This window comes from Marmota monax, unplaced genomic scaffold, assembly GCF_021218885.2.
Source record: "Marmota monax isolate L192 unplaced genomic scaffold, Marmota_monax_Labrador192_F-V1.1 WCK01_AAM20220418_F8-fsc00215, whole genome shotgun sequence".
Taxonomy (NCBI): Eukaryota; Metazoa; Chordata; class Mammalia; order Rodentia; family Sciuridae; genus Marmota; species Marmota monax.
The window spans coordinates 2767441-2793397 of NW_026695214.1; the positions used below are offsets into that span (position 1 = coordinate 2767441).

The window sequence follows — 25957 nt, forward strand, 5'->3', positions numbered from 1 at the left end:
GGCCAGAGAGGGCAGCTTAATGCTCGTGGGTACTCGGGCAAACCCAGAGCTCAGCCCTCAGTGTTGTGGCCCAGACGTGACACAGCAATGGGCAGAGGTACCAAAGGGGCCAAGGGGAAATGCAGTGCAGGGGGGGGGGCAGTGACTACTCAGGTTGTTTCTCAGAACAGGGGAGTGGGTGTGCTGGAAGCCGGGAAGGGAAGTCAATGGGGCAGACTTCAGTAGAGAACAAACCACACTCCAGAGTCCCGAAAAGACACTTGTTACTTTCTTGGACTTCCCTGGGTCTCTGTGCTCATCCCCAGCAGGAAGCGCCAGGTGAGCTCACAGCCAGGTGCTCAGGGTCTGCTGCTCTGCCCTCCCCTGAAGAGGGAGCCTGCGTCTCCCCAGAAGCATCTCCAGGGCTGGGGGATGGCTGGCCCTGGCAAGGGGCTCACCACCCTGTGCCCTGGACAGGCTGCAGGGAGATGGAGCCCCAGGGAGGCCCTGAGAGGGGAGGCCCAGCCCTGGGTCACTCTCACCTGGAAAGGGCCAGCTCAGGAGGGCAGCAGGTGTATTTGCTGCTGTGTCCCCAGGAGGGATGAGGACAGATCAGACAGACCGTGGGGGTGGACAGAGGAGACCCCACTCTGTCTGAAGGGCCTGCAGAGACACTGCATCCTGAGACAGCCACATTCCTAGGAAAACAAGACCACGCAGGGAGGCGGGCTGTCCCCTTCCTGTGGGGCTGCTGTGTCACAGTCCCAGGGAGGGAAGAACCAGTCTCCAGTGTCCACGTAGTTACACCCTGTGTATCTGTCTGTCCTCCAGCTCTGTGACCTCCTCCATCTGGACCCTGGGACCTCGGGGAGGACACACCATGACCCCCACCCTCACGGCCCTGCTCTGCCTGGGTGAGATGTGACGGAGGGAGGGGACACCCTGTTCTGGGGGGACCCAGCCCACAGCCAGGCCCTGGCCATCAGGAGACCCAGGGCCCAGGAGGCTGTGGGGGGACAGGGCCTGCTCAGGCCTCAGGGGCTCCCCTCTCACAGGAACTCTCTTCCAGGGCTGAGTCTGGGCCCCGGGACCCGAGGGCAGGCAGGTGAGTGTCCCCAGCTGTCCAGGTCCTCCTCCTGGGGACCAGGAGCCACCCTGGGCAGTGGGGTGAACAGAGTTGGGGGCTGAGGCTGGGAGCCTGGAGGGGGCTGGGCTGAGGGCTGGGATCTGAGGGGTGTGCTGGGACCCAGCCTCTGATTCCCTTGCAGGGACCCTCCCCAAGCCCACCCTGTGGGCTGAGCCAGGCTCTGTGATCGCCCGGGGAAGGCCAGTGACCATCTGGTGTGAGGGGCCCCTGGGGACCCAGGAGTTCCGTCTGGGTAAAGAGGGAAGCTCAGGGCCCTGGGACAGACAGATCCCACTGGGGCCCAGGAACAAGGCCAAGTTCTCCATCCCGCACATGACTGAGCACCGTGCAGGGATATATCAATGCCGCTATCTCAGCCCTGCTGGGTGGTCAGAGCATAGTGACCCCCTGGAGCTGGTGGTAATGATAGGTGAGAGGACACTCAGGGGTCCCAGCCCCAGGCTCTGCCCTCAGGGAGGGGGTCTGCTCCCAGGTGTCCCTCTCACAGCCCAGCTGGGGGTGGTGTGGGAGGAGGGAGCCATGAACACCTGCCTCCTTCTCTCCTAGGAACCTACAGCAAACCCAGGCTCTCAGCCCTGCCCAGCCCTGTGGTGACCTCAGCAGGGAACGTGACCCTCCAGTGTGGCTCATGGCAGGGATATGGCAGGTTTGTTCTCACCAAGGAAGGAGGACACCACCTCACCTGGACCCTGGACTCACAGCAACACCCCAGTGGGCAGGTCCAGGCCCTGTTCCCTGTGGGCCCCGTGATCCCCAGCCACAGGTGGACATTCACATGCTACGGCTATTACAGGAGCGAACCCCAGGTGTGGTCAGGACCCAGTGACCCCCTGGAACTCCTGGTCTCAGGTGAGGAAACCTTAGCCTTTCCCGTGAATGACTCAGGTGGGACCCATGTCCCTAGGTGTAGTCCTGGTGGCTGGATGGGGTGAGAGGAACCAGGGTTCCTGAGCCCATTTGAAAGAGGTTGGGAGACAGTGACAGCAGAGATTCAGAAACTGGGCAGATGGTGACAGAACCAGCCAGAGGCTCCAGCAGACAGAAGGGTTTTCACAGCTGCTTGGCTGCGGCTGCTATTTGGGGATCAGCTTGAATGTCACCTCCAAGTGTGGCCTTCTCAGTGCCCGACTGAGAACACAGATGGCCCTCCTCCCCTACCTGCCTGGTCTGTGTGCACACACCTCTGTGCTTACAGCGCACAGACCTGTGATCTTATTAATCGATGCTGAACACGCATACACGTGTGTTACACGTACCTGTTTGTATGCTTCCTCGTACACGCGTCACTCACCTGGGAGGTCTGTGGCACAGTGTGTTCTTCCAACTGTGGAGGGGCCTGACCCCCTGAAGTCATGGGGGGCGCACCTGTGTGGAGGGGGCACCTGTGTGGAGGGAGTACCTGTGTGGAGGGGGCACCTGTGTGGAGGGCATACCTGTGTGGAGGGGGCACTGTGTGGAGGACGCACCTGTGTGGAGGGGGCACTGTGTGGAGGGCATACCTGTGTGGAGGGGGCACCTGTGTGGAGGGGGCACTGTGTGGAGGGGGCACCTGTGTGGAGGGGGCACTGTGTGGAGAGCGCACCTGTGTGGAGGGGGCACCTGTGTGGAGGGGGCACTGTGTGGAGGGCATACCTGTGTGGAGGACGCACCTGTGTGGAGGGCGCACCTGTGTGGAGGGGGCACCTGTGTGGAGGGGGCACTGTGTGGAGGGTGCACCTGTGTGGAGGGGGCACTGTGTGGAGGACATACCTGTGTGGAGGGGGCACTGTGTGGAGAGCCCACCTGTGTGGAGGGGGCACCTGCGTGGAGGGGGCACCTGTGTGGAGGGCGTACCTGTGTGGAGGGGGCACTGTATGGAGGACGCACTTGTGTGGAGGGCGCACCTGTGTGGAGGGCGTACCTGTGTGGAGGGCGCACCTGTGTGGATGGGGCACCTGTGTGGAGGGGGCACTGTGTGGAGGGCACACCTGTGTGGAGGGCACACCTGTGTGGAGGGCATACCTGTGTGGAGGGCGTACCTGTGTGGAGGGCATACCTGTGTGGAGGGCACACCTGTGTGGAGGGCATACCTGTGTGGAGGGCACACCTGTGTGGAGGGCACACCTGTGTGGAGGGCATACCTGTGTGGAGGGCATACCTGTGTGGAGGGCGTACCTGTGTGGAGGGTGCAGTGTGTGGAGGGCGTACCTGTGTGGAGGGGGCACCTGTGTGGAGGGCATACCTGTGTGGAGGGCATACCTGTGTGCAGGGGGCACTGTGTGCAGGGGGCATTGTGTGGAGGACCTGTGTAGGGAGCAGGCCAACCGGGCAGGGAGGGTAGCCAGCTGCCTCCCCTCCTTGGTGTTGAAGTCTCGGGCTCTGGAGGGTCATTCCAGAGCTCCTGCTACCAGGGCCCCACCTTGAAAAGTAGGGTACAGGGGCCTCTCAATTTGTAGACAGGGTTTGGGGACCACTGAGGGTGATTGCTGCAAGTTGAGTGGTCTCAGATCTCTTGGGGTGACACCTTTGGCTAAATCTCTCCAAATCTGGGGCTGTCTCCTGTCCATCAAAGGCAACATCCTGTCCCTATTGTCCAAAGGTCGCCATCTCTGAACTTCTCGGGTCCTTTAGGAGGGGAGGTGTCTGGCTGACCTTCCTGGGGACTGCAGTCTACTCTGGATACTAACCAATCCCTGTGGTCATGGTGAAGAGGGCTTCTGACCCAGTTTCTGTGAACCCCAGCCTGTGACCTGGGGAGGGCAGCCCAGCTGGGAAGACGTGAACCTGAATCCACTCTGGACTGGACAGAGCTCTGCTGCTGTCCTGGACAGCCCCACACATTCCCCTCAATTAATTCTCCTCCTCCTCCCCAGATTCAGCCATAGACTTGGTTTTCAGGATGTGAAATAGGGAAAGGAAAGAGAAAGTGCACGTGGGGTTCAAGCCACCCTGGGAATGTGTGGCCAATTCACAAGGGAGAGGCCAGGCTGAGTGTGGGGAGGAGGAGGCAGGCGGCCCAGGCACCGTGAATCCAGGGCCCGGAGGACACTCAGCACTGAAGCCTGGACCTGGCGCCTGGGTGCTGCTTAGATCTGGGCCAAGGTTCCGTGAAGGGAGCGCAGACCCAGAATTCTCCTGTGGGGACATCGTTGCAGGTGTGGGTGGGCCCCACACTTGACCTGCCCACTTGACCACCTCACCTGCAGCTCAAGGAGCCGGGCACTGGGGCAAGAAGCACGTGCCCTTCACACAATCCACCAACACAGGATTATAGGTCCAGCTGCGAACATTCTATTTAAAATCCGAAACCCACCCCTCCCCTGGCCTGGGATTCAAAGCCCCTGTCCTTGCCGAGCCCTGTGGTCTCCACTCCTACCTGCACCCCCTATCCAGCCCGTCTTCTCTCCCCAGCCTCCTTCTCCTGCCTCCGCAGTCCTCCCCGGGCCCTTCTCCCACACAAAGCCAATCAGAGCAGTTTAAAAGTTTTGTTGGTTCCTTTGTTGTACATGACGGTAGAATTCATCTGGCGCGATTATAAAAGCATGGGATATAATTTGCTCCAAGTCAGCCCCCAGTACTTCCCCTTCCCCTCTTCTCCTCCCTCCTGTTCCCTCCCCTCTACTGGTCTTTCTGTGATTTACTTATAGTGGTTTACTTTTTGTTAGTTAGTGTCTTGTGACGTACACGTGGTGGATTCGCTGTGGGTGTTTTAATTCCTATTCCTGCTCTAGATCAAATTCTGGTGTCTCTAGCAGAGGGTCCCCAGGGGCAAGAAGAACTGCCCTAGTGTTGAGGACACCTGTTCCCCTCTTCCCAGGGCCACCCTGCAGGGGCAGCGGGCCCCTCCTCTGCTTCCTCCTGTCCTGTCCCACCACGCGCCAGGTCCCAGCCATGTTCTGTGATGCAGGGCTGCACTGTGGGCAGGCGCTTCTTGCGACCCCTGCTTGGTGCATGGATACTCTCTGGGCTTTTATTAGGGCAATACAGTCACACATAGCAGCCCGTGGACAGGTCCAGGTGGCTCACATGACGCACCTCTGTGGATAGACAGCTTCTCTCGCGCTGTGCCTGCACTTCCTCGTCCCCAGAACATCGGGACACAGATCTGCCACCTGTGTGCGTTAATTCCAGACTCTGCTCCTGTGTTGAGGATTTTCTTTGGGTATTTTCTAACGTGAGTAAGTTCTTCCCTTGTTCATCAGCGAACAAATCAATCAATCAATACTTCTTCCTGAGAAAAGCGGTTCCGTGGTCTTGGCCCCTGGTATTCCCTCCTGTTTTTAAACATGCTGCTGGTATTTCAGATCTCCAAGCAGATCCTTTCCATTGTCCACCTGAATCTGTAAAAAAAAAAAAAAAAAAAAAATCTATCTCTTTGCGAATTCCTCTGCTTTTCACATTTGCGCCCCTACTTGAAGGGACTTTTGGAGTCTTGCTCACTGTAGATTCCCAGCTCCCGGAAAAGGTGCTCTGAGGCTGAGGCCGCCCTCTCCTTTATCATAGAACAGACAACGGGAGGGGGGGCAGAATACAAAGTGAGGGGGTCACAGTCATCAGTACCACTGCAACGGCTATGGGTAATGAGCTCCCTAGTGTTCCTGCTGGCCACGGCCTGGTGTCCCCAGGGGGATGCACAGACTTGGCACTGACAGGTGGTGATGGCTGAGATCTCCACCTAGAGGGTGCAGCTGGGGCTGAGCTAACCAGAGAGCATCTGGAGAGCAGGGTCTGCAGACCCCATCCTCCCTCCCCTGAGCTGCAGTGCAAAACTAGAGGCCCAACCTCTCCAACACTGAGGGCTCCGTCCTGCTCAGGATGAGCAGAGGCCATGGCTGCCCAGCCTCAGGGGGGCATGAGGGCAGCCAGGCCACACAGGCTCTCCTGAGAAGGAGGCGAGGTCACCTGCACGAGCAGGGCAGAGGGGGTCCCCACCCCACAGTGCTCCTTCCTCGGCCCTCCTTGTTCTTAGCAGCTCCTGATTCTGGGCCATCGGCCACCAGCCAGAGCTTCAGAGAGATGATCTGCTGTGGAATTCCCTCTCAGGGTGCAGAAGGACCAACACCCAGCTGGGCTTAAAGGCCCATGTGACCTGTCCAGCCCTCAGGGACCCTCTGTCCTGCCCACAGGCCACACCATCCAGGCGACACTGTGGGACCTCATTCAGGTGGGCGTGGCTGGCGGGTCCTGGTGCCCCCATCAGCTGCCAAGGTGGAAACTCAGGAAGGGGTGGGCCTGCTGCCCACGTGAGCAGGACCTTGGAGAGTCTGAGCACAGGAGGTGAGACGCCCTGAGGAAGGGGACAGCCAGCTGCAGGCACGTCCTGGGTGAGGTCGGCCTGGGGACTCCACAGGAGCCCCCTCTGCAGTGCTGCTCAGAGATGGTGCAGGACAGAGATGGCCTCACACCTGAGGAGGACACCACCTTGAAAATCCTGTTCTCCTCATTGGGATTCTCAGAGAAAACCTCTGAGCCAGGCTGGTCCCCTGCAGCACACAGCTCTGCCCACAGGGCCTGGGCTCCTGCTGGGGACCTTCTCCCTGCAGCCCCCACCTGGCCCTCAGCCTCTGTGATGGTCCCAGGCCCACTTCAGCCTCCTGTCCACCCAGTGCCCTGCTGGCTGCCCTGAAGGTGGCCCAGGATTTCCTCCCAAGGAAGGAGACACATTTTCTCTATAATTTTGTACCAAAGAATGAAAATGACATTTTTCCACATTGCTTCCTTTCTAATGTGAAGGGCTGTGAACACTTCTCTTCAGGATGACGGCTGTGAAGTGGTCATTTTCAAACCCTCATATATTTGAAGTGATGAACATTGAACAGAAGATTAGAAAATAGACTCAGCCCCTCATCTTCAAGGACACAGGACCAGAGACCAAACCCCTGGTCCAGACGAGATCTTAGGACCCAGGAGGGAGAAAGGGTCTGGGCACCGTTTCCTTCTGAGTCCTCTCCCCAGTGTGGACAGCTGAAGGCTCTGCCCACCACCTGCCAGGTCCTCCCACAGCACAGGGCCATGAGGAGGAAGGGGGACACGGGCCAACACTGGGGACCAGGAAACCTCGACAGGAGACAGGAGGCTTTGCCAGACCCAGCAGCTGCCCCCGTCCTATCTCTGCCCCCTCTAGGGGATGATGCTGATCTCAGCCCAGGACGAGAAAGGGGGTGAGCAATGGCCACGGTGTGAGACCTCACGCAGCTTCTCTCAAACCCCCAGAGATGCCTGACCTGGCTCATGCTTCTCTCCTGGTGCTGGGTGGGGTCCAGGCCTCCCCACTGCCCCTCCCCAGCCGCTCCTTAATGTAACCGTCCATGGAGAAAGTGAAGGAGCAACCCACGCTGAGGCCTGTCCACTCTGGGAGACACCAAGGTCATGGTGAAGACTCCTGGGGACTTATTTATAGTTAATGACACATAAATATTTCTCATATTTGGGGCACACAATTTGTCGTGTTGGGATATGACTACACTGTGACATGAGCTCCACACTGACCTCATGGACACACCCAGCTGCCCCACAGCTACCGTTCTCCCTTGTTCCTTCTCATGGTGAGAGCACTACAGATCCACCCTCTGCAAATCTCAACTGCACGACACGGCTGTGTGCACTACAGTCCCCAGGGCTGAGGTGGGGACACAGGAGATGACACACAGGGTTCCCAGTGTGGTTCTGCAGGACACAGGACTTCTGGAGGTCAGCACGTGCCTTGGTGACCACAGCTCACAGGGCCTTCAGGTTCCCCTTGGTTCTCGAGGCGTGTCTTTGTCAGGGCGGGGGTGGACACCAGGACCTCGACACGGGGAGCCGTCACCCAGCCCCACCCAGTGGGACAGCAGCTGGTCTCTGCTCTTCACACTGTATCTGCTGAGGGTTTGCTTGTTGTTGAGGCAGGACTCTTGTGCTGCCCACACTGGCCTCCTGGACTCAAGACATCCCTGGGCTCCTGAACCTCGGAGTAGCTGGGACCTCAGGAGCCCAAAGCCTCACTAGGCCCCACAGGGCTTTGAAGGGGGAGCTTCTCCCTCTCTGTGCTGTCCACGTCCTCCTCTGAGATAATGGACTGTGGGAGGAGTCGGCCACTGGGCACCAGGAGCAGCAGGTTTGGTGGGAGGTGTAGTGCCCTCCACCCCTGTCACAAGGGCCCCACCCAGGACCATGCCTGCGCCCATGGCCTTCTGCAGAGGGCTCATCCCTCCAGGCTTAGGGAGCCCTCAGCACTGAGCAGAGTTCGACTTCCGCAGCATCTCCAGAAAGAAACAGGGGACACACCACCATGAAGCACCTGTGATACAGAGAGAAATGGTTCAGAGCTGATGCAGACAAATAGGTACCATGGTCTCTGAGCTCTAGATGCACCTGAGTCTCTCTCAAAGATGACCCAGCAATTCAGCATCAAAACCTGAAAAGTGCTGTGAGTTAGAAGAGGATGTTTTACTCGTTTCGATTATAGTAGGAGACAGAGGAGATAGAAGGAAACAGTGAATCCTTAAAAGGTATTACAGAGACAGCCCAGCACAGGGGCCCAGGGCTGTAACTCCAGTGACTCTGGAGGCCAAGGCAGGAGGATGGCAAGTTCAAGGCCACCTGGGGAACTTAGGAACCTCATGACTCAACATAAAAAGTAAACAGGACTGGACAGAACGTAGCTCATGGGACAGGCCTGCAGAGCACCCCTAGGGCCTGGGTCCACTTTCAGGGCCACAAAGGAATCAGAATAAACAAACAAAAGATATCAAAGGAATGAGAGGACATGAAGGTAAAGAAGGCAGAGTCACTTGAACAGGGACGTGCTCCCAGATTATGGGAAAGGGAAGGACCTGTGACAGTGAACGCCCAGGATGCAAAGCAGGTCAAGGACCCCCACCTCTGCTGACCTGGACACCTTGTGGGACACGACAGGAGCAGGAGCACAGAGCACCCAGGGACCTGTTCATGCTCCATAGGAGCACCCTCGTCACCTTGGGCTGTGGCAGGGAATCCATTGATCCCACAGACCAAGAGAGGTGCTGAGACATATTGAAATGTCTCCTTGGACGTAAGTGGCCACGTGGAGCCTGCAGTGTGCACACAGGGGCAGGCAGCAGGAGGTGGAGCGGGGCCTTGCAGGGCTGTGGTTGCACCCAGGCCTCATCTGCAGCTGCCCACCCCCGGCCCTTGCTGGGGAGAGGAGCTGGTCACCTTGCTGTGGGGAGGAGGCAGCAACCCTGCAGGGTGTGAAGGTCCTGTGACCACATCCTGCTCATGGCTCATCTCCTGCATCCTGGCCCCAGTGTGGCCCCAATTCACCCACCTCCTGTCCCTGCTGTGCCCTGGGGGGGGAGGCAGCAGAGGACATGGTGGAAAGTCCCCCCTGAAGACATTGGGCCTCCAGAGCCCAGGCCAGAGGAGGGAGCCCTGGGAAGCTGAGGTCATGCCCTGAGGAGCCCAGGGTGACCTGCCACGGCCAACACTAGGGACAGGCAGAGCCCTGGGAGGGCAGAGTCCACATGGTCACCTCTGTGTGGTTGTCCCACAAGTGCTCCATCTAAGCCACCTGATGTAGGGACACATGAGGATCCTCCCAGTCGCAGATTGTGGTTTTGGCAAAACAAGAGGGTTTCTCCCAGGTAGGAGGTGTGGGGTGCTCTGGGTCCTCTGGTAGCAAAGGAAAAGGACACTGGACACTGATGCTCCCACTCTCCTCTTAGACCTGCCTGGACACCTCCTTGGCCTCAGCCAGATCTGCAAAAGTCTGAGGTGTTCACGTTCTGGGGTCTCCAGGGTGGGCTGGTCACCTGGTGAGCAGGGAGGCTCCAGTGCTGGACACAGGGACCCCTGGGGACCAGGCATTGCCCGAGGGTCTCCACCTGACAGGGGGCTGAGCTAAGAGTGCCCCTGGTGCAGTCAGAGGGACTGGCCAGCAGCAAGTGACCTCCAGACCTTGCAGAACTTTCTAATGAAGAAGAATTTTAAATGGGCTTCAATTTTGTCTTGTTTTGCTTGATCTGGGGATGTCACTCTAGGGCTTTTGCTGGTTCCTGGTCTTCTATCAGAATTCACAGGCTCTGACCCTGCACCGTCCACGCCAGCCTCAGGGTGTCCTGGGGGAGCTACTCCAAGGAGGTGGGGCCTCCTCCTGAGCTCCGGAGGGGACCTTTCCCAACAGCTCCCATGAGCCTGTCACCTGGCCCTTGGGCACCTGCAGTGAGTGGTTCCTCACCAGGACTCACCCTCGCAGAGCTCCTCACACAGAGAACCCTGGAGCTCTTCCCAGGGCAGCAGCAAAGAGCACTTGGAGTGTGGGTGGACCTGGGCTAGACGTCCACGTCCCTTCCTGGCTCCCTGATTGCACAGAGGTGCCCACTGCTCCTGGACCTGGGGGTGCATCTTGGAATAGAGAGAATGGCCGGGGGGGTGAGGGCTGGGGACTCAGGAGCCAGCACACGCTGCAGGCCACTGTGGTCCCCTCACACAGCCACCAGCACAGGTGCTCAGGGGTGTGCTGTGACAGAAGCACCAGGTCCTCCAGGATGGCCCCCAAGCTGACTCCCTCAGTGGACGTGGGGTAGCTGGTCTCCCTGGCACTGTCCTCTGTGCTAACTGTCACTGGTGTTCCATCAAACCCAGGTCCAAAGGGGCCAGGACGGGGTCATGAGAGCTAATGGGTGAATGGTGCAGAGGTGAGGTCCACTTCCCCAGGCTGACCTGTGGGGTGTTGAGGACCATGGTGGACACCAGGACCCCTGGACTTCTCTTAACTGGCTGCCCACCCTAATGCTCCTCAGGCCCAGGGTTGCTGACCTGCAAAAGGAGATGGTCTATGGGCAATGTGGCAGGATGGGGCATGGATTAGAGGGGACAATGGGGAGGTGGAGGTTGGCCTGAGGGATGTGGGGTAAGTTGTCAGGATCTGGGGGGGGGAGGGCTGAGCAACCTCAGGCACACCCCTGCCCCATTCTGGTCCTGATGGAGGACCAGGAGAACATGCTAAGGGCCTGGCTCCCCCTTCACCCCACACATCTGCCTTGAAGACCCAGAGGCCAGGGAGGACCCCGTGAAGGACAGGAGGTGACATCTGCAGCCCTCACCTCAGCTGCCACCCTAGTCCTGTGGCCTCCTTCCCCTGTGCAGTCTCACCTCAGCCGTCCCCTCCCTGCTGTGCGGACCCTGCAGCCAGGACACACAGGAAGTGATGAGCCAGGTAGAGCTCCCGAGGCCCCACAGGAGGGTCCCCCCCACCTGGCACAGTGTGGAGCATCCAGTTTAGGCTGAAGAGCATTTTCCTACAAGGAAGCCAGGCTCAGGGGTGGTGACGCCCACCTCAGCTCTCAGCCAGGCCGCTCTGTTGATGGTGGGACAGGCTGGAGCATGGACCCCAGAGCAGATGGGACGCCTCTTCCCCCACACCCCAGAACAGACCATTTCACATGCAGCACTGAGACCTGGTGCAGGGAGGAGGGCTCGCTCCTTTCAGCTGCTGTGTCAGTCAGCTCTGCGCTACTGCAACAAAACACCAGAGACCATCAACTTAAATAGACCAGAGCTGCTGAGGGAGGGGTGTGCTCCTGCACAGGCTGCGCCATGGTGGGCTGCACTGGGAAAGAGCCCTGAGCTCCTTCAGCTGGTCCAGCTCCCAGATGACAGGGTGCAGGCCTCCACCATGCTGGACCTCTGGAGCCTGGCACCCACCTGCCCAGTAGCTGGTCATGTTTCACCTGGTCTAGCAGTGACCCCCACATTCCCTTCCTGGATCCTCTGAGGACTTAATAATGGGTTGGAGTCAGCCTATGTGGGGCCGACTCTGGTGGGGCCTGGGCCCTGACCTGGCCGGGCAGCATTCATGTCAGTACAGAAGGGCCTCAGGTTCAGGGGGGACCTCAGATCTGTGCTGAGATGTTCCCAAGGGGCGGAAAGCCCTCAACCCTGCCTTTAGGAAACCAGAGATGGGCCAAGAGGGGCCGTCCCCATCTGGTGGGAGCACACCTATGGGGACCAGAGGTCAGCAGCAGCCCCTGCTTACCACTTCCGTGCTGTCTGACCTGCAGGGCCTGCACTCTCCTCTCTGGACGCTGGAGTCTTCAGAGCAGGCGGCATGAGGTCCACCCTGCCTGTCCTCCTGTGCCTCGGTCAGTGTTGGTGGAGGGAGGGACACAGGCTGGGTGGGGAGGGTCCCAGGTGCCTGTTCACAGAGAGCCCTCAGGTCTTAGTCTCATATGGTACCAAATGGCTGCTGTGAGCACAAGGAACAATAATCCTCCCCAACACTGAGATGCCAGCTCCTCACGGGGACCTCTCTTCCAGGGCTGAGTCTGCAACAGAGCCCCCGGGGGTCTTCAGGTGAGTGCCCTGCTAGCCGCCCACGTCCTGCCCAGGCTCAAACCCTGGGGTCTCAGGAGAGAAGAGAGCAGCCTGGGCGGAGGGTGGTGACAAGGTAGGGCAGTGGGACCTGGGGTAGGGACAGGCCAGGACCCAGCCTCTGGTTTTCTTGCAGGGACCCTCCCTAAGCCCATTCTGTGGGCAGAACCAGGCCCTGTCATTCCCCGTGGAAGGTCAGTGACCCTCTGGTGTCAGGGATCACTGGACGCCCAAGAGTACTGTCTCATTATGGAAAGGACGTGGAGCCCCACATGCAGAAGACCCTTACAGGGTCCAGGGAACAGGGCCATGTTCCCCATCCCCACCATGACTGCGCAGGATGCAGGAGGGTATCAATGCTACTATCAGAGCCCTGCTGGCTCACTACAACGCAGTGAACGCCTAGAGCTGGTGGTGACAGGTGAGTGGACACTCAGGGGTCCGGCCCCTGCTCTGCCTAAGGAAAGGGGTCTGCTCCCAGGGTGTCCGTCTCACAGCCCATTAATGGGGGAGGAGGGAGCCATGAACACCTGCCTCGTTCTCTCCTAGGATTCTACAGCAAACCCAGCCTCTCAGCCCTGCCCAGCCCTGTGGTGACCTCAGGAGGGAAGGTGACCCTCCAGTGTGGCTCATGGAAGGAGTTTGACGGCTTCATTTTGACGAAGGAAGGAGAACACCACCTCACCTGGACCCTGGACGCACAGCAAAAACCCAGTGGGCAGTTCCAGGCCCAGTTTCCATTGGGGCCTGTTAACCTCACCGACAGGTGGACATTCGCATGTTATGGCTATGATAGGAGCAAACCCCAGGTGTGGTCAATTCCCAGTGACCCCCTGGACCTCCTGGTCTCAGGTAAGGAATTCCCATCTTTCATTCCAATATTTGGTGAGGCTGCGACCTTGTGGGCAGAGACATTGTGTGAGAGGGTGACCTGCAGGCAGGACGGGGTAGGCAGGGGGTTGGCAGGGTCCAGCCCTCAGCCCAGGCTCCTCTTCCTCCAGGGGTGTCCAGGAAGCCCTCCCTTCTGTCCAGCATTGCCCTGTCCTGCCCCTGGAGAGAACCTGGCCCTCAGTGTCACACTGACATTGGCTATGACCGATATGCTCTGTCCAACAAGGGGCACAGGACCTCCCCCAGCGCCCTGCCCAGCAGCCCCAGGCTGGGCTCTCTCAGGCCGACTTCCTGCTGGGCCCTGTGAGCAGCCCACACAGGGGTTGTTTCAGATGCTATGGTGGACACAGCCTCTCCTCTGAGTGGTCAGCCCCCAATGACCCCCTTAACATTGTGGTCACATGTGAGGATCCCAGAAGGTGCTGTTAGGGACCCAGCCTCTGCACAGCCCTGTTGGGGAGCCCCAGGAGGTGATGGCCAGGGTGAGGTGGGGTCTCAGGAGGGAGAGAGACAGGGAGGGGCAGAGAGGACAGAGACAGGGGGACACAGGGACAGGAAGAATCAGAGACAATGAGACAGACAGAGAGCACAGGGTCCTCAGAGAGAGGCCCTGGGGAGGTCTCAGCTCAGAACAAGCTGGGGCCACCCTCACCCTCCTTCCTTTCTCTGGGACAGCACCCTGTCACACCCTCCCTCTCAGTGCAGCCTGGTCCCACAGTGTCCTCAGGGGAGAACGTGACCCTGCTCTGTCAGTCACGTGTCAAGATGGACACTTTCCTCCTGTGCAAGGAGGGGGCAGCTGATCCCCCCCTGCGTCTGAGAGCAGAGTACCGAGCCCCACGGTACCAGGCAGAGTTCTCCATGAGAGCTGTGACCCCAGCCCTCGGGGGGACCTACAGGTGCTATGGCTCTCGCAGCTCATCCCCCTACCTGCTGTCACGGCCCAGTGCCCCCCTGGACCTGGTGATCTCATGGGAGTGACCTGAACCCATCCTCTGTGACCTCAAGGATTCCCTCAGGGCCCTGCCCAGGACAGCTCTGGGTGGGATGGGAGTGAGGGGCCCTAGGAAGGGTCGGCCAGTGGGACTCACCCCTCAGAGAGGAGGGGCCAACGGGGTCCTCCAGCCTGTGCACCCACCCACCACTGGAATCAGGAAGGTGCAGGTGGGCACAGGAGGGTCCTGGGGAGGCCAGGCAGGTGTAGGAGGATGGGCAGAGACAGTCCCCAGGGGCAGCCTGCACCCCTCACCCTCCTGTTCTCCTCATTCCCAGGACCCTCTGGGGGACCCAGCCCCCCACCCTCAGGACCCAGGTCACCAGCTGGTGAGTCTCAGGGGCCTCTGTGCAGACAGTGTCCTGCATTCTTGGGCAACCAAGAATCACTCTGAGCTGCAAAGTCCAGTTACAAACTTAGCCAAGCTGTGTCCAGGGCACTGCAGAGAATGGTCAGGGACCCCAGGCCCTGGGGCTCAGGGCTGGGAGGTGTGAGGGGGAGGTCCAGGCAGAGGAGACTCTGGGCCCAGCCTGGGGAGGAGCAGCCAGCTGAAGTGGGGGGCAGGCAGCCCAGCCCTCACCTCCCACCCACCCCAGGAGGCCCTGAGGACCAGCCCCTCACCCCCACGGACCCAGGACCCCAGAGTGGTGAGTGAGGGGCTCTGGTGGGAGGTGGGGTCCAGGGCAGGGGCTGAGCTGAGGGGGAGCAGCCCCCTCTGGAGATGCTGACGGGGACCAGCCCCTCCCCTCTGGGCCTCAGTTTCTCCCAGGGCAGAGGAGAGGCCTGGCCCTGACCTTCAAGTGCCTCTCAGGGCTGACCTTGGCTGTGCCCTGCTGGGAGAGGGGCCTCCAGGGAAGCCTCCAGGACCTGAATCTGCAGGGCTCTGTCCCCTCTGTGCAGTGACAGTGACTGAGCAGGGGAGGGGCTCAGGGCCATCGGGGTGTTGGGCTCTTTCCCTCCAGCTCAGGGCTGAGCTCTGGTGGAGAGAAGGAGACTGGGAGTCAGACTCCCCCAGTTCAGGCCCCGCTCTGCTGCTTCCTGCTGGGTGATTGGGCAGGGGACCCCCCTCTGAGCCTCAGGTTCCTCATCTGTGCCTGGGGAGTGGGTGGCAGGGCCATGGTGCCTGAGTGACAGGGCTGGAGGTGACAGGTGGAAAGACCAGCAGGGTGGCACACAGTAGGTGCTCAGGTAAGCAGCGTGGCTCCTCGTCCACACCTGTGCCCAGGACTGGGAAGGAGTCTGAAGATTCTGGTGGGGGTCTCGGTTCCCCTCCTCCTGCTGCTCCTCTTCCTCCTCCTGGGACACCAGTGTCGGGGACAATGCAGGAAGGCAGGTGAGTGGGGAGGGGGAGACGTGGTGGCGTCCCAGGGGAATTAGCCAGTTTTGCTCAGGGCACACAGATGGGAAGCCCTGGTTGTCACCCTGAGCAGCAGGACCACCCAGGAGGCCCAGCAAGAGCCCGTGGTGGCCTCACAGGTCTGCCTTCTTCTCGTCACACAGGGCTCAGCACTGCTGTCACCTCCCCAGAGGCCACCCAAGGCCACCAGGTGACCCGTCCTCTCCCCCGCCCTCCTCTCTGTGCCCGCTGCCCTCCTCTCTCCTCCCAGCTGATTGTGCTGATGGGCTCTGGTCGGCCTCCTGCCCTGAGGCCTGGGCGCTGGCCTCTCTCCTCTGCCTCCTCCCCTGCTGAGCTCACTGCCCCTGCTCCTGAGTAGGAGGTGGACCTGGCCACAGCCCTGCCCTGCACTGGCCCCTCCCAGCCACACAGATGGCCGACTCCTGGGGGTTTGCTGTTGGCAAGGCTCTACTGGGGGCTGGGGACAGCAGCAGCAAACACAGTCTGGTGCTCAGACACAGGACAGCCCCGGGACAGACAGACGGGGCAGAGGCAGAAAGGCGTGGGGAGACCGGGCAGGGAGAGGGCTGTGAACCCAGGACAGAGCCAGGTGGGCGGAGGGCCATGGGCAGGAGCAGGAGGGGTAACTGGACAGTCAAGGAGGGTTCCCTGGGGAGGACCCTGGCCAGAGCCCTCACCACAGGGACAGGCCTGAGAGCATCTCAGGAAGAGGGTCCTGCCAAGGGAGCAGCAGTGTGAGGCCAGTGGGCACAGGCTGACCTGTCCAGCAGGCACGAGTCCAGGTGGCTGCAGGCGATGCAGGAGGAGCAGCTGTGACAGGTGGCAGGACAGAGGTGGGCAGGGGTTAGTCCTGCAGGTGCCTCTGCTCTGGCAGAGCCTGAGAAGCCCCTGGAAGTTCTGCTGGGCGTGGAGAGCTGACTGCTGGCTGCAGGTCCCTCCAGCTCCCTGTGGGAGGTGAGGGGCACAGCCAGAGTGGACTCAGGAATCACCTGCCTCTGTCCTCTCCATAGAGCCCTGCAGATGAAGACCCCTGGGCTGTCACCTGTGCCCAGAATCAGGGCCATTGTGGAGTGTCCACTTATCCCCTGAGTCACGGCCATTCCTGGTCATGAAGGACACATTAGAGGGAGAGGACAGCCTGAAGGGTGTCATGTGGGTCCTGTCCCCTCCAGGGCCCAGGCTCCCCAGACACCAGCCTCACCTGTCACCACTCTGCCCTCACTCCAGGTGGCTGCATCTGGTGCCCCCCAGAATGTGACCTACGCCCAGCTGAATTACCTCAAGCTCAAGGAGACAGCCAGTCCTCCTTCCTCTCAGGGACAGGAGCCTCCCACTGCGCCCAGTGTCTACACCACCCTGGCCTTCCACTAGCCCAGGACACCACTCAGATCCCACGCTGCAAGGACAGGGACACGGGGACCCCAGCAGGCACAAGACAGCCCATGGACATGCAGCTAGGTGTCACGGCCAGCTTGGGGCCTGACATGCATGGCCAGGAGCATCTGCGACCTGCTGGACGTCACCTGATTCCCAGTCACAATAACTGGTCCCCAACCACGTGCCACGTTTGGCCATTTTATTCTCCTAGTCACCAACAGGCAAGGGGAGAGGAGTCACAAGGCAAGTGAGCAAATGTGTGATGGGAAAGTGCATCCCGCTGATGACGCACAGAAACGAAGTGACTTTGATCAAAGGAAACTTACAATAAAGTTCAAAATGTGCTGGGGTGACCCTGGGGAGCCCCATGTCACCTGCCTTCCTGCTGATTTTCACACCCGGCTGGGACCCCTCTGTGCAGCAGCATGACCTGGGCTGAGTGGCAGCCTGCAGGGGTCCCCTGCCCACCTCAGGGAAGGGTCTGTGGAAAGGGGAGCGCAGACCTGGAGCCACCCAGGAGCCCAGTGGGAGCAGAGCTGGGGACCTAGAGACAGAGGACCAGAGGGAGGGACAGGGAGGGCAGGGGTGGGCGAGGGGCACCCACACCCAGGGGCATGGAGACCTGGAGGGGAAAGACAGACGGCAGGGGGTCCTCACTCACCCAGCTCCCAGGGACGGAGGGGGGGTCCCCAGCTCACACCTCCTTGTCCTCAGGGTCCTCAGAGAACCCCCCTCCAGGTGCTCCCACTGCCCTGTCCTCCTCCTCCTCCTCCTCCTCCTCCTCCTCCTATTCCTCCTCTTTTCCTCTCAGTCTTCACCTTCTCCTCCTCTCCCTCTCTGTCCTTCCTCCTCCTCCTCCTCATCCTTTTTTTAGGATCCTTCCTTCCTCCTTCCTTCCCCTCCTCCTTCTAACCTCCCTTCCCCTCCTCCATTTCCTCCTCTTTTACTTCTTCTCCTGGTTCCCTCCCCTCCGGGTCCCTCTCCTCCCCTTACCTCCCTCCTACTTTTCCTACTCTCCCTCCTCCTCTTCTCTCTCCTCCTCCTTCCTCCCCTCCTCCTCCTGCACCTCCTCCCTGTCTCTAGGGCCCTCCTCCTTCCTTCTCCTCCTCTTTTCCTCTTCCCCTCCTTCCCTCCTCCCTCTCCTCTTCCTCCTCCTCCTTCCTCCCCTCCCTCCTCCATTGCCTCCTTCCCCTTATTCTCTGTCCCTCCTCCTTCCCTCCTCCCCCTGCCCTCCTCCTCCCCTTAACTCCCCTCCCCCTCCCCTTCCCTTCCTCTCCCCCTCCCCTCCTCCTCCTCCCTGCCACTACTGTGTACTATAATCATTATTCCTCTTCCCCTTCTTCTTTACCTTCTCTTGACTTAGTGACGATTCCCTTTATTCTCTAACTTTTCTTTTCTTTTTAATTTTTATTATTAGTTGTTCAAAACATGACAAAGCTCTTGACATATCATATTTCATACATTAGATTCCAGTGGGTTATGAACTCCCATTTTTACCCCGAATACACATTGCACAATCACATTGGTTACACATCCACGTTTTTACATACTGCCATACTAGTGTCTGTGGTATTCTCCTGCCCTTCCTATCCTCTACTATCCCCCCTCCCCTCCCCTCCCCTCCCCTCCCCTCCCATCTTCTCTCTCTACCCCATCTACTGCAATTTATTTTCCCCCTTGTTTTTTTCCCCTTTCCCCTCACTTTCTCTTATATGTAAATTTGTATAACAATGAGGATCTCTAAATTTCCTACTGGTCTTTCTGATACTACATTTTTACTTACTAGGTCCATGAATTAAGTGCCTAAAATCACCCAAACTTAATTTTTCATTTATTAAGAAATAAATGTAGGGATCCTACAAGAAAACCTCACAGTTGGAGTCCTTAGAACACAAAGCCATACACCCCTGTGTCCTAACCTCCCAGGCTTATTTCTCTTGATGTACCACATTCACACTTAGCAGGAATCATTTTCAAACAGCAGATATAAAGAATGTTCTAAGTCTGTTTGACTCTTATATTTTCCCGGGTTCAGTCTTGGTCTCAGCCCAGGATCAAGAAACTCTCTTCCCCTGTCCCAGGCCCCAGCCTCCTTCTTGGTGGTCGGCCTGTTACACCTCTTAGTCTCCAGAATGAGCATACACAGCCTGTTCTTAAGACTAAAGTCAAGAATGTCAGCACCTGTCATGGTTTACATGTGACTTGTCCCCAGAAGCTCACGTAGGACACAATGCAATAGCTTTCAGAGGTGACATGATCAGGGGAGGAGTCCTGTGGCACCTGGTAACTTGATCCCAGGCTTAATGCCCTGACTGGTAACTGGGCAATAACTGTGGGCAGGTTGGCACAGCTGGAGGAGGGGTCCCTGGGGCTGTCCTGTGGGTTTCTGTCTGGTCCCTGGTGGGCAGACGCTGTGTCTGCTGCTTTGTTGCTGCGTCCTGAGCTGCCTTCCTGCCCCAGGCCCTTCTGCCATGATGCCCTCCTCCTCTGGGGCCTAGAGCAGTGGGGTTGGCCACTGGGAACTGAGGCCTCGGACACTGTGAGCCAAATAGTCTTCTCCTCCTCTAATTGTTCATGTCAGGTCTTTGTTACAGTGATGCAAAAGGTGACTTAAACAGCCACCTTAAAAACAGAGAGACAGACAGGGAGGAGAGAGGGAGGGAGAGGGAGAGAGAGAGGGAGGGAGAGAGGGAGGGAGAGTTTGAGAGTGGGAGGGGGAGAGAGAGAGAGAGGGAGAGAGCAAGAGGGAGAGAGAAAATGAGAGGGAGGGAGACAGAGAGAGAGGGAGAAGGAGGGAGGGGAGGGAGGGAGACAGAGGAAGAAATGATTCTTCTGACCCATCAGACAATGTCAGAGGAATCTGAGTTACCAGATGTTTCCTCCTGGGTCTTGGTTAGCCCTTTGCAATTCCAATGCCCAGGAGACTCTGTGGTGGTCAAGGACTGGTCAGTAGAATCCTAGGGATGGAAGTGTTTCACGTTCATCTCGCCACAAACAATATGGAATTAAAATATTCGTCAGCCAATGTGTTAGAGTAATTTTTGTTAGTTGTTTATTTATGAAAATAGAAACAAGCTTACCTCCATGAAGTTCATACCATAGCTGAGCACCTGCTGTGACACACACACACACACACACACATTAAAGAAGAGTGATGAGAAGGTCATGGAGAGATCTACACAGGACAGTACTGTGAACACTCACAAAAGCTACTACTTTTCATTCCATGGCGTGTGCAGGACAGGGATCCTCAGTTCATTTCATTGGTGACATTTGCACGGCAGTTGTGTAGTGAGTGGGTGAACCGGCCAGGGACAGCATGGCCCTCAGCCCTTCCTGGAGGCCGTGCTTTGCCTGCACTTGAGGGTCCACTGGGGCCTGGACCATCTCTGACACGGGAGGGAGGGTGAGAAGTGCTGTGGGTCCTGAATGTGCGACCAACCTCCAGACGCACAGACAGCAAAGCCACAGCTCTGAGCTGGACAGTGGCCTGTGGAAATCCCTGCAGGCCCAGGCAACAGCAGGAAAGAAGTGGACAAATTGGGTTTCATGAAAACTTTCAGATTTTGTGCAGAGGAGACAACATCGTCACTGGGCACAGTGGCACACCCCTGTGGTCCCAGCTCCTTGGAGAGCGGAGGCTGGAGGATCACAGTTGGAGGCCAGCTGAGCACATTTGGGAGGTCCTGCCTCTCAATTTAGAAAGGGGCCTGGGGATGTAGCTCAGTGGTAGAGCACCCCTGGTTTCAATCCCCAGTACCCTCCCCACAAAGAGTACCACTAGAGTAAGGAAGACTCCCACAGAACTGGAGAAAATATTTGCAAATCATACAACCAATGAGGAATCAATCCCCCGAATACATGGATAACTCACAAAACTCAAACTAAAAAAGAAACAAACAAAGAGAATCCCAATGCAAACATGGCAAAAGAACAGAGCCGGGTGCACTGGAGCATGTCTGTAATCCCAGCAGCTCAGGAGGCTGAGGCAGGAGGATCACAACTTCAAGGCCAGCCTCAGAAACTTAGCAAGGCCCTAAGCAACATGGTGAGACTCTGTCTCAAAATAAGAAATAAAAAGCCTGAGGATGTGGCTCAGAGGTTAAGTGCCCCTGGGTTCAATCCCCAGTAACCTCCTGCTACAAAGAGGCAGCAAAGGACTTAAAAATGTCCTTTCTCCAAAGAAAATACACAAATGCCTAATAAACCCAAAGGAAAGATGCTCAACATCCCTCATTTTTACCAAAATTCACATCAAACCACAATGAGAGTCCCCTCCTACCCATGAGGGGAGCTACTGTCAAGGACAAGGGTCTCTAAACCCTAACAATGAACCGCCCAGAACCATCTCAAGGGAGCCCTCCACCTCAGATCACCTTGACGAGACCCAGCAGGGACCGACGTGGTCCAGAAGGTGGGAGGTGTGCACACTGTGCACTGCACAACTTGGTGAGAGCAACGGAGGGAGGAGCAGCTAGACGGAAAGACAGCCCTTGTTCATGGACTGTTGAAACGCCCAGAGTCTCTGCACACTCGCGGCCGTAGCTATCAGAATCCCAAAGGCATTTCTCACAGAAATAGGGAGGACCCTCCTAATGGTTCAGATGTAATCCCCAAAGACCTCGAACCAACGATCTGATGTAGTGATATGACAAACGATATCCCATTATGAAGTTCTTCTCTGAACCTGCTTGTGGCTTCAGGAGTGGAGGCTGAATCCTGTCCAACGCTTTTATGAGATGATATTGTTTAAGTGGGGCCTTTGTTATGTTGGCCAGGCTGCCCTGGGATTCCTGGGCTGAGGCTGTCCTCCTTCCTCAGCCTCCAGTGTGGCTGGGACTCTAAGCACATGTCACTGTGCCTGGAGCACAGAAATACTCCTATTGAAACTATATGTCACATATGGAATTTAGAGTGTTGCGATATTTCATTGTCATTGAACGATCATTTATGTTTTCTTCCATTTCATCTATCAGATTCTGATACCAGTTTGCAAATATCCATTTTATGTATCAATTCATGCGTACCTACTTCAAATACATGTGATATGGTGAGCTGAATATGGATCTCTTATAGGGAATCCCTCAATGCTGACTTTAGAGCTGTTTGTAGTGAACCATGACAAGGTGAAGAAAATTCTCATTGACCCTTGGTTGGGTCTCCTGCGATTCGGGCCTTTACAAGATGTCCATCACTTGGAGGCTTTGAATGCGCCCAGAGGTGCTGGGGCTCAGGAGCCATGGCCCTGGTTGCTGTGGACCTTCCCCAGCGGGTCCTCACGTGTCAGCCCTGGGAATGGGGCTGGTGCCCTGGGGCGGTGCCGTGTCTGCTGGTTGTCTCTGTTGTGTCCAGGAGCTCAGGATGGTGGTCTCTGGGCTGGACTGACTGCCCGGGTCACCACACCTGCCCCTTTGCAGAGAGGCCCAGAGCCTGATCTAAGCTGTCCACAAGCACAGGTCCTGTGGTGGGGTTCCCTGGGCAGAAGTGTCCCCGAGGCAGATCCTGGGGCACTGTCCCTGCTATCAGGAGAAAGACAGCTAATTGTCCTGTGGTCTGGATCCCACTGCCCAAGGTTGCAAACTGCTGGTGCCTTTTCTCATTGTGACAGGGACAAAGGCCAGCATCCCCTCTATCCAATCTCCCCCCTTTGCAGTGGCAGGTGCCCAGCACTGTCCCCTCCACAGCAGAGAGGACCTGCTTTCACTCCCCACCACCTTGAAGCCCAGGAGTCTGCTCCTGCCCTGCCCCTGCTCCCGGGAGGCCAGCTTAGGCTGGCACTGCCCAGGGCTGGGCTCCTGCACCCCAAGGGGCAGTGTTTCCTCTCTATGCAGAAACTGGACCCCAAATATGAGAAAAGAAGAAGAAGAAGAAGAAGAAGGGGTGGGGGATCCCATGAAAACTGACGGGAAACCAGGGGAGAGGAGGAGAGGGAGTGGGAAAGGAAGAACTGTGGGTGAAAGGGATCAACTTTCCCAGGTTCACAGCTGAACATCCCACCGTGCATCCCACACTGTGCGTATCCATAAAGCACTAACTAAAAACACTACAAATAAACAGAGGGAAGGCAGGAGGGTTGAGGAGGGGAACAGGCAGAAGGAGGAGGGGGAAGGGGAGGGCTGGGGCCTCAACTGGAGCAAATCAGCTCCCATGCCTGCATGACTGTGTCGAGATGAACCCCAACATCATGTGTGTCTTCAGTTGACTAAGAAACACCGTAAAAGACACGGCAAATCAGCATCAAATCTCAGCAATATCGTCATTTAAGATAATAAGTTTTAGTCATTTTATGCAAGTTAAAGGACAGATGGATCAACAGAAAGTAGTGAATGAGTTTAATATCTAATGAGTCACCCCTGTAATCCCAGGGGCTGTACAAACTGAGCAGGAGGATCCCAGGTTTGAGGCCACCCTGGGAACCTTAGAGAAAAGTCACAGGGCTGGGACGTGGCTCGCGGTAGAGCACTCGCCTACCCAAGTCCTCGTGCAGGGCCTGAGGTCAGCCCCAGGTGCGGGAAAGAGATGAAAGGACTGAAGCCCACTAAGGTCAAGGACAGAGTGACCAGAGCTGAACCCAGGAGCACAGGGGCGGGCTCCAGGTGCACGGGGAACGTGATGGGAAGGTGAAAATGACCCCAGGACACGGTGGATGTGGGGCAGGCCCAGGTCACCCAGCCTCTGCTAAACGGGAATTGTTGATGAAGAGCACACAGGTGAGGAGTAGAGGACTTGCTTTACTTCTACACGATCCTGTGTGAGTACTGACTCCGTGTTCATGTGCCTGGGGCCTGGTGCCCAGGACAAGTTGCATAGACCCAGGAAAGGTGGAGAGACGTGATGAATGTCTGTGTGGGTGCTGCATGGCCACAGTGGGCTAGCAGTGTCCACCCAGGGGCTCTGTGAGGGCCGAGCACGGCCTGGGAGGGGCCTGTGCTGCACCCAGGTCTCACCTGCAGCTGCCCACCCCCGGCCCTCGCTGGGGAGAGGAGCTGGTCACCTTGCTGTGGGGAGGAGGCAGCAACCCTGCAGGGTGTGAAGGTCCTGTGACCACATCCTGCTCACTTTGCAGCTTTGTTCAGCTCCTGCATCCTGGCCCCAGTGTGGCCCCAATTCACCCACCTCCTGTCCCTGCTGTGCCCTGGGGGGGGGAGGCAGCAGAGGACATGGTGGAAAGTCCCCCCTGAAGACATTGGGCCTCCAGAGCCCAGGCCAGAGGAGGGAGCCCTGGGAAGCTGAGGTCATGCCCTGAGGAGCCCAGGGTGACCTGCCACGGCCAACACTAGGGACAGGCAGAGCCCTGGAAAGGCAGAGTCCATGTGGGCATGGGTCATGTCTTTCTGTCTGGGCCACATGATTCAGGAACACAACCTGAATCCTCAAGGCCCAGGTTGTGGTTTTGGCCAACACAAGTGCTTTCCCAGGGAACTGCTCAGCCCCAGGAGGTGGACGACCTTCCTGCTCTGGCCAGAATCTCCGCCTCTTCCCAGGGCACCAGCAAAGAGCACTTGGAGTGTGGGTGGACCTGGGCTAGACGTCCACGTCCCTTCCTGGCTCCCTGATTGCACAGAGGTGCCCACTGCTCCTGGACCTGGGGGTGCCTCTTGGAATAGAGAGAGTGGCTGGGGGGTGAGGGCTGGGGACTCAGGAGCCAGCACACGCTGCAGGCCACTGTGGTCCCCTCACACAGCCACCAGCACAGGTGCTCAGGGATGTGCTGTGACAGACGCACCAGGTCCTCCAGGATGGCCACCAAGCTGACTCCCTCAGTGGACATGGGGTAGCTGGTCTCCCTGGCACTGTCCTCTGTGCTAACTGTCACTGGTGTTCCATCAAACCCAGGTCCAAAGGGGCCAGGACGGGGTCATGAGAGCTAATGGGGTGAATGGTGCAGAGGTGAGGTCCACTTCCCCAGGCTGACCTGTGGGGTGTTGAGGACCATAGTGGACACCAGGACCCCTGCCCATTCCTTAACTGACTGCCCACCTCCCTGATCCTCATGCCCAGGGCTGTTGACCTTCAGGAGATGGCCGAGAGGTGATGTGGTAGGATGGGGCCATGCTTTAGAGGGGACCCTGGGGAGGTGGAGGTGGCCTGGCGTTGGTGGGCTAGTTGCCTGCATCTAATGGGGAGAGGGCTGAGTGACCTCACCAATACCCCTGCCTTGTTCTGCTCTTGATGGGAGGACCAGGAGGATACACCAAGGCCTCTCTGCATTTTGCACCCAACAGATCTGCTCTGAGACCCAGAGCCCAGGGAGGACCCCATGATGGACAGGAGGTGAGACCTGCACCTTGACCCCCACCTCAGCTGCCACCCTAGTCCTGCAGCTGCCCCCACTCTGAGCACACAGAGCTGCCCAAGAAGGACCTGGATCCAGGCTGGGAGGATTCCGGATTCTCTGTCTCCTCCTAGAACCATCGGGTGCCTCTAAGGGGACAACAGCAGAGTGAATACTTATAGGAGGACCTTGAAACCTGAGGGTCCCAGCAGGGGCCTCATCCCAGAGACTAGGAGGCTGAGGCAGGAGGATCACAAGTTCAAGGCCAGCCTGGCACTGTAGCAAGACCTGTCTCCAAATTGAAAATAAGCAGCCTGGGATGTAACTCCAGGGTAAAGAGACCCTGGGTTCAGTGCCCAGGACTGAAAATACACCCCCAGGGTCCCTTAGCAGAGAGCCAGCTACTCCAGCCTCCACTGTGAGGTGCAGACAGGGCGGGGCGGTTCCCCTGCGCACCACCCATCTGCCCTGCTCCTCGTTATCCTGCGGCTCTCTCTAAACCCTACTGAGGGCTTGTGGAAGTCTGAGGCATAAACTCAGACAATCTTCAAATTCTTCAGTAAACTTTCATCTTCTTGTTTGGTACCAGGGATTGCACCCAGGGGTGGTTGAACACTGAGGCACACG

General features: G+C 57.9%; 2 protein-coding genes across 9 annotated transcripts in view; both read left to right on the forward strand.

Annotated features, from left to right (window-relative positions):
- LOC124084007 (leukocyte immunoglobulin-like receptor subfamily A member 6) overlaps positions 1-25957 on the forward strand; it is a 54806-nt gene that overhangs the window by 4388 nt on the left and 24461 nt on the right. For 3 of the 6 annotated variants that reach the window (XR_009225583.1, XM_058574685.1, XM_058574684.1), the window contains exons 1-4: positions 775-893; positions 1049-1084; positions 1248-1535; positions 1673-1975. Coding sequence is in view for 5 of the 6 variants with exons in the window: in XM_058574685.1 (XP_058430668.1) it covers positions 860-893; positions 1049-1084; positions 1248-1535; positions 1673-1975 (661 nt within the window). In the remaining variant the exon portion in view is untranslated. Of the gene's footprint in view, positions 1-773; positions 894-1048; positions 1085-1247; positions 1536-1672; positions 1976-25957 lie in introns of those variants that run through there. The other 3 variants (XM_058574681.1, XM_058574683.1, XM_058574680.1) reach the window with 3 other exon arrangements.
- LOC124084015 (leukocyte immunoglobulin-like receptor subfamily A member 5) lies at positions 12097-17629 on the forward strand. 3 transcript variants are annotated; one of them, XM_046430824.2, is made up of 9 exons: positions 12097-12207; positions 12383-12418; positions 12573-12857; positions 12986-13288; positions 14600-14650; positions 14918-14968; positions 15547-15654; positions 15822-15868; positions 16689-17629. In XM_046430824.2, exons 1-9 carry the CDS (start codon positions 12174-12176, stop codon positions 16788-16790), a joined length of 1017 nt encoding a protein of 338 aa, XP_046286780.1. In that variant the 5' UTR covers positions 12097-12173; the 3' UTR covers positions 16791-17629. The 3 variants fall into 3 exon arrangements, with proteins under 3 accessions (XP_046286780.1, XP_046286781.1, XP_046286778.1); XM_046430825.2 differs by lacking the exon at positions 15822-15868 and having other exon boundaries at positions 16689-16713; XM_046430822.2 differs by lacking the exon at positions 16689-17629 and having other exon boundaries at positions 15822-16679.